The 8,267-nt window shown below is 41.3% G+C and overlaps 1 protein-coding gene across 1 annotated transcript; it reads left to right on the forward strand.

Moving 5' to 3' along the window:
- Positions 1-586: 586 nt before the first annotated feature.
- LOC122087412 (RING-H2 finger protein ATL63-like) lies at positions 587-1,762 on the forward strand. The gene has a single exon (XM_042656539.1). It carries the CDS (start codon positions 917-919, stop codon positions 1,739-1,741), a length of 825 nt encoding a protein of 274 aa, XP_042512473.1. The 5' UTR covers positions 587-916; the 3' UTR covers positions 1,742-1,762.
- Positions 1,763-8,267: the final 6,505 nt, after the last annotated feature.

Below are 8,267 nucleotides of genomic sequence, written 5' to 3' on the forward strand. Positions count from 1 at the left end.
TGCTTCATTATGGTTCTCTTATATCTATACCTACCAAGAAATTCAATGGAGATTTACAAAAAAAAAAAAAAAAAAAAAGATTACCAAATTGAACATTATTGTCTCGTTGTTGATGATCTGATTGATGAAATATATTAAAGTAAATAGATGGTTTGAAATAATAAAAAAAAAAAAAATAATAACCAAACCATTTTGTCCTTCAGATCCACTACTACCCTTTGGTCCATTAATACTGCGGCGGTTCACATGAGAAGGATGAAGAAAATCAATCTGAGTACAGAAACGTGGGTCCCAATAACCAAAAAGAAACAAAAAGAAAGACCCAGAAAAGAATAGAAATGGGATAAAATAACAGTATTTGATACCTAGGGATCTGTTGATCCTAACTACTCAAAATAAAGACCCTCATGAAACCAATAAAAACGATTGTTGCCGTCGCCTTCACGAGACTTTTATTTCAGTCTCTCTCTCTTCAACCTCTCCTCTCCTCTCCTTTTAAGTCAAACCAATCCCTTTATCCAAGGATCCAACACTCATGCTCCTTATGAATCCCTCTGTGTTTCTAGAGAGAGAGAGAGAGAGAGAGAGAGAGAGAGAGAGAGAGGTCAAATTAATTAATTAGAGGGTCGTTGCAACTGATACACGCAATGTAGAAGAAACTTGCGCACTAGACCCGTAATTCAATCCGTTATCAACGACTTTAATTCCACGCTACCCCTTTCGTTTACCAATAGAGATTCCTTTGGCTTCTTCTTTATGGGCTCATTGTCTCCTCCAAGTTCTCATCCTTTCTACTCTCTTTCTATGCTTATTGCTCCCACTTCTCCTCCTCCTTGACCATCTCTGCTACTGCTGCTACTACTACTATTACTATTACTATTACTATTTCATATCCAATCGAGGACCCAGTTCGTCCATGGCGAGCTCTGATTGGTCTTTGAATCAGATCATTCCGAGCGTGGACTCCTATGACGGCAAAGTCTTGCTTGCCGCCATTATATCTCTTCTACTTATAATTCTCTTTGTTTTGCTACTCCATATCTACACAAAGTGGCTGCTCGAACAAGCCCATAGACAGAGGAGCCGTTCGATTCATGTATTGGGTCCTACACGAATGCATCACGTCCGTACGTTGGCATACGATGGGTCTTCCTTTGGTGCTTCCACCACCGATGGTGTTGATGCTTCAGTGGTTGCTACTCTCCCTGTCTTTCTATACAAAAATGAAGAATACAAGAAGGGTTTAGAGTGTGTGGTTTGCTTGAGTGTGTTTGAAGAGGATGATATGGGGAGGAGCTTACCTAGGTGTAACCATGCTTTCCATGTTGAGTGTATAGATATGTGGTTGAAGTCCCACTCGAGCTGTCCGATTTGTAGGGCTTCAGTGGTATTGGATAAGTCCACCGGAATTACACCACCGATCACCGGTGTTCAACCCGTGGAGGAGAGGCGAGATGTTGCACCGGCGATGATGTCTAGTGAGTACTCCACCACCTTTGCCCGAGAAAGCCCCATTACTTTGGATGTTATGATAGAACTACCACTTGATCCAAACAGAGAAGTTCTTAGAGATACTTTACCCCAACAACCACCACCACCATCTCCGTTGCCACCGCCGCCATCCCCAGTGTCGTCATCATCATCATCATCTGTAGGTTTCTCATTGAAGAGAATGTTGAGCAGGAGTAGATCAGAATGTAAGGTGTTTCCATCATCTAATATGAACGAGTTTAATGTTTGAGTAGAATGATTCGTTAGTTCATTATGGGTTTTAAGAATTGACTTTGTCAGTTCATGCTTGGGTTATGAATGTGGGGAGAGAGAGAAAAGGAGACCCTCCCAGTACTGGGATCTCGGTTTGAATCGAAAAACAGCCTTTCCGTGAGGTGGGGTAAGACACCTATTGCCCTGAATATGCCCTTTTCATTTTGATTCCAAATTTGCGTATGGGTTTTAAGGATTTGTCATTAGTGGAGAGAAGATCTCCTCTTTTGCTAGTGCCTTCATGAATATATTAGCTTTAACATTCCGGGTATATGGGTTCCAAGAATCCACGCTACCTAACTGAGAGATTTGGTAGTCCACAAACCTCCGATACAATTCGAAGACCTCAAATTGAGATTCTATATGTTGATTTTTAGTAGTTATAATCAATAAGAATACAATGATTAAGTATATAAATAAATAAATAACAAAAATTATTAATTTTATATTGGATTTTTTTTTTCCAGTTTTGGTTCATTCGGTCCATTTTTTATCGGTCTGATCAGCGATCTAATCAGGCCAGACCAAAACCATAGCATTTTTTCCCCGCAAACTCAAAACCCAAACCAGAACAATAAGCAATTTGGTCTGTCCCATTCTGGGTTTTTCGGACGGTTCCATCCACATCAGGCCAGACCAAAATCAAACCATTTTTTTTTTCCTTAAATCAAATTAAAACTCAAACCAGACTGTCCCATTTCCGGGTTTTTCGGACGGTTTCATCCACCTTTCGGGTTTTGTCTATCATCAAGTTTTGGATTTGTCCAAAAACAACCCAAGTGGCATAATCCCTTCTGATTTAAGTTCCATTAGTGGAAGCGAATCTGGGACAGAACAACTTTACTAGTACCATGCCGAAGGATTTTCCAGTTGAGGTTTGATCTCAATGGGAACAGAGCAATTAGAAGGATCAATTCCAAAAACCCAAGCTAAACGTAGAAAGCTAGAAGTTTTGGATCTTGGGAACAATCAAAACTAGGAGAGCTCAGCTCACTTTTAATCCTCAACTTGTCCCACAATTCTCTCTCTCTCTCTCTCTCTAAGTTTTATGTAAGGTGATTCACTGTCAGCAATGGTGCAAGTTCTGTTAGGTTGGCCTGAGATTATGTGATAATAGCAAGCTAGATCAAATCCAGAACTGGGCTAAACTTTGGACATCTCTTCAGGACTTCCTGGTACTCTGGTAGTCAAAGAAGATTTATATGTGCTTCCTGATGGTTCCAGAAGTAGTTCAATTTTGAGTCAAATTATTTGAAAATGATCAAAAAAGTTAAAGATTTTGAAAACCCCCTTTTTTTTTTCTGTTTTTTTTTGTTTCATACATGATTAGTCATACAAGATGAGCCATGAAAAATTATGGTTGACATGAGGTCAACAGAGGGAGTCGGTCACCTACCAATCCAATTGTCACCTAAGACACAGTGGGTCAATCCTTTTAAAGTTCAACAAATTTGACTCATCATAGACTGTCTAAGCCATTCCCACATCAAGTCATCAATCCATGTGGCAAATTTTGTTGTATCTGTTGAGATAACTTCGGTCTATCCTCAACTTAGGGTTGATCTATTGGTGATTTGTAGTTAAGCGGTTTAGGAAGTGTATTAATTAGGTTCAAATATTTTTGGTACTATTCTTGTTTCTTCCTTGAGGTTCTCACCCTCTTCGAAATAGAAACGACTTATGAAACCCACACCCTTCATTTAAAAAAAAAAACTTTGACCATGTTACACAGAAGTATAATTTGAAATATTAACCTTGTACGCACTGATTCTTTCTTCCGCACATTGTTGAGGTCGTTTGTCAAATGCCCCATCACTTCTGATTCTCTTGACAATGAATGGACATGTCTCCTCTTGTCCTCAGGTACAATTACTATGCGGCTCTTGGTCAAGCATATTGTCAAATCTGAACTAGGGGTGGGATTCTTTTTAAAGTTTTAAGGAAAATCAATCTGAACTGGGGTGGGATTATTTTCAAAATTGAAGGAAAATCTGGTCTATAATTTGAAAACTTAATTTGCATGTAAAGAGATTTTTTTTGGGAAAACCTTAATTGGATGCTTCTTGTCCTTTGTGGAGATCTACAAATGAATCATTGTGGTAAATATATATATATATATATATTTTTTTTTTCTCTCATGCATTGTCTCTAAACATATTTGAGCTGCTGGATCGTTAGGATTATTACACAAAGAATATCTCCAGTCTTCTTCTTTATTTACAAATGGATTGCGAGCCTTGCGTTGTTAAAGTCTGTTGGCACTAGTAATAAGTTAATTAAAGTCCTTATCTGAATACCAAGCTATGCCATGTGGGGTTTATGCGATTATCATTTGTGATGGTTGTAAATATATTGTGTCTCAATGTAGTGGTTGGGCATTTTATTTTTTCAATCCAAGTTTTACCAGGCTTATTTAGATTATGTGATGGGGACATCAAGACGTACAGCTGAAGGAAGAAGAAAACCCAACCTTGTTTGTGCTTGGAGGATTAGAAAGAGGAAGAAAAAAAAAAAAAAAGAAGAGGAAGGCTCGGTCCAGCCTTCCCAGCGCTGGATCGAGTCCTTTCCTTCCTTTCTTTATCAAGATTGTGTGGCCCCCACCAAATCTGATATGTTAGTAGTTTTATTTCCTAGGATTTTGTTTAGTTAGGTCATTGAGTTAAGTAGGAAACTAAATAACATTCCTATTTGTTTTTTTAGGAAGCTTCTTTATTTATGAGATTATGTTCCTAGATTAGCCTTTTTCTTTTTGGTAATTATTCTATTATTTATGTAAGGCCATTGGCCACAATGAGAATTCATGAAGGAAGATTATTGAAGGCAAAACAACCCCCAAACCCCCCCCGCACGATTTCTCTTTCTCTGCCCTCTCCCTTTTCTCTTCTCTCACTCTCGGTCTCCCTCTGTTTCTCGCGTCCTCTCTCTTTCATGGCTCTCTCTCTCTCATTCTCCTTTCTCCCTTTCTCACCCTTCATCCTTCTATTTTCTGTTTTCTGTCTTTCCTGTTGCTGCTGCCCTATTGTAGAAATTGTTCACCATCATTAGAGATTATCTTCATCGAGAAAACCCCAACTGGGTTGCTGCTGGAACTTCCCCAACAATCGGAACTGCTGTTCTTCATCAAGTAGGTTGGACTGCAGCTCTTTATTTTGGAGGACTTCAACTTCTTCTTTTCTCCTCAGACCAGGACAGCAACAAGGTAAATAATTAAACTAAACCCCTCCCACCTCCATTTACCCCTGTTACATGTTGTAGCCCATTAACATTGAAATCAACCTTTGCCCTTTTGCTTATGTCTATTTTTACCCATTGTTTTAAGATGTCTCGTCGCTGTTATGTTTCAAAAAGCCTTTGCTGATTTTCTATTTTAGTTGGCTGTTAGAGGACATTGATTGTTTGCATATCTTATTTGGTGTTTGGATTGATTTGTGCTGAACCTAACATTCGTTTGACGTTTGTTCCCTTCCCCATGTTCCCACTTGAAGCTTAAGTAAGAGTTTATGTGTTTTTTCGCCTAGATTGTTATTGCTTTTTGCTACTTTGTTTGTTAGTCTCAATCTATTTTGCATGCTTAATCTTGTTTGTTGAGTTTCTTTTGTCCTATCTACCCAAGTCCCTTGAGTTAACCCTACCTAGTTAGTTAATTTGTAGGAAACCTAATCACCTAGGAAACCCCAACATCATCTTGGTATCAGAGGGAGGTTTTGTCTAGGTTTAGGGTAATTAGGTACTGTTGTCCCTTGTTTACATTTCTTACCTTTAGAGGTCTAGTCTCCGTCACCATCTGTCCGTGGTCGAGTCTGAGCTAAGAGAGCGACACCATAGATTAGAGGACACAATTTTCTTTCTTAAGTTAGCGGGACCAAATAGCATTGGACGTTATTCCCTCCAAAAGCATATACTTGAGAGGGAGATTTCTGACCTCAAGATTGAGAGGGCTAACTACCTGTCTCAATTGGAGACTTTGAGTAGACCTTGAGTCTTTCGTGGCAACCGTACCATTGGCTACCCATCTCCTTATGTCCACTCGTAGTGGTAGAGCATACCAAGATATGTCTGACCCCCTTAGCATCACCACCCAGTCTGAGCAACTGGCTGAATTCATGAAAGTCGTTCAAACCATACAAGAGACACAAGCTATCCATCTCCAAGCCCTTACCGATAAGTTGGCTTCCCTCGAGACAAGTGCCCAAAATCCTGATGGACGGCAAGGCCGTAACACAACTGGCACTGAACCTAGGGGCAGAGGCCCTAACCCTGAGGAAGTAAACGAAAATAACCAGACTGATGGTTATGACCAGATAGGGGATAACTTCCAAGGCCTAAGGCGTGGTAGGGATCGGGGTAGGGGTCGAGGCCCACTGCCAAGACGCCAAACCCAATATGGAGATGATGAGGGCTATGAGCACCATGATAGGGGCTTTGATGTCAGACGAATGATTAAGGTAGATGCCCCTGCCTACGATGGTCAGATTGATGCTAGGATCCTTCTGGATTGGATCAAGCAGATGGATAGGTACTTCGATTTCTATGATATGCTAGAGGAAGTCCGCTACTGATTTGCTAAGTTCAAGTTTATTGGAGCTACCCAGGACTTCTGGACAGACCTAGAGTACTAAGAGGACCACCTAGGACTTGAGCCAATCACCACTTGGGCAAAGATACAAGAGCGGCTCAAGAGGGAATTTTTGCCTATCAGTTATAGGCTCTAGTTGTTGAATGAGATGAATACCCTGAAATAAGGGAAGTTGACTGTGACCGAATACATTAGCAAGTTCAATGAATTGAAAATTAGAAGCCGTATTTGGGAAGATGTTGAGCAGACACTATCCAGATTCCTTACCAGGCTCAACTCTGAAATTTAGTCTCGTATGGCACCCCACCTGGTGCGAGACGTTCCACAGGCCTTCAGGATAGCCCTTGAGGTGGAATCCTCCATGAGAACTTATTCTCAGAGGAAGAGCTTCCAAGCTGGGGAGTCCCAATTTAGAAAACCACCCCAAGGCTCAACTGGATTCCCAAAACCCCCTGCTGCACCACAGCGTCAATTTGATAACAAGGATAAAGGGATTTTGGGAGAAGCACCCAAGAGTAGTGGGCAACAACAGTGCTTCAAGTGTCGTGGGTTTGGTCACTTCTTCAGAGAGTGTCCCAATAGGAATCTTTATGTAGGAGAACAGACCCCTGAAGAAGATGACCAAGAGGATTTTTAGGACTATGAGTATGAAGACCATAGACCAGATGAGACCAAATCTGATGAGGACACCGAGGAGGCTGGTGACCTCAAACTCGGCATTGTGCGTTACATGGTCTCACAACCTAAAGGTAGCGATGATTGGCAACGAACTAATATTTTCATCACTTACACATGTCATCAGGGCAAGAACTACCGCGTTGCCATAGACAGCGGGAGTTGCATGAATGTGGTCGCCAAGAGCGCTATTGCTCGAATGGGCCTCAAACCTGAACCCCACCCCAAGCCTTACAGGGTTGCATGGGTTGATCAGTCCACCATTGCCGTTAATCTGAGGTATTTAGTTCCCCAACACTTTACAGGATATGAGGATCGAGTGTGGTGTGATGTCCTAGAGATGGATGTTGCCCACATCATTCTAGGTAGACCCTGTTTATATGATCGGGATGTCACCAATTACGGGAAGTCTAACACCTATGTCTTTGAGTTCAAAGGGAAGAAGATCAGACTAACCCCCAGTGCTCCTAGGGAAGCTAGGGTTCCAGAACACAAGGGAAGTACATCTAAACACACCCCCACCAAAACACTAAACATTTTAAATCAACAATAATTTGAAGGAGAGTACCACGAGTCAGGGGTGATTTATGCTCTAGTTGCCATATAGAGTAATACCGATAGGTCACGCTTATTCACTGAGGCTCCTAGAGAAGTGCAACCCTTGTTGAGGAAATTCGAGAGGTTATTCCCTGAGGAACTACCTGATGAGTTATCACCTATGCGTGACATCCAGCACGCTATTGACTTAGTTCCAGGATCCTCTCTCCCAAACTTACCCCATTACCGAATGAATCCCAAAGAACACGCCGAACTCAAACGGCAAGTGGATGAACTATTACAGAAGGGATTCATTAGGGAAAGCCTTAGCCCGTGTGTTGTACCTGCCTTGCTCACACCAAAAAAAGATGGCACCTGGCGTATGTGTGTTGATAGTAGGGCCATCAATAAGATCACCATCAAGTATAGGTTCCCTATCCCTAGGCTTGATGACATGTTGGATATGATGGCCAACTCTTCGATCTTTTCGAAGATTGATCTCAAGAGCGGGTACCACCATATTAGGGTTAGGCTTGGAGATGAGTGGAAGACAACCTTTAAGACAAAGGATGGCCTCTTTGAGTGGTTAGTCATGCCTTTTGGCTTTTTAAATGCACCTAGCACCTTCATGAGGATAATGAATCAAGTGCTTCAACCATTCATTGGCAAGTTCCTTGTGGTTTACTTTGATGACATCCTCATCTATAGTAAGACC

Source organism: Macadamia integrifolia, chromosome 2 (genome assembly GCF_013358625.1).
Source record: "Macadamia integrifolia cultivar HAES 741 chromosome 2, SCU_Mint_v3, whole genome shotgun sequence".
NCBI classification, from domain to species: domain Eukaryota; kingdom Viridiplantae; phylum Streptophyta; class Magnoliopsida; order Proteales; family Proteaceae; genus Macadamia; species Macadamia integrifolia.

What these genes read in the sequence shown, in the direction of transcription:
- LOC122087412 (XM_042656539.1), top strand. Translation starts at nt 917, where the DNA reads ATGGCGAGCTCTGATTGGTCTTTGAATCAGATCATTCCGAGCGTGGAC.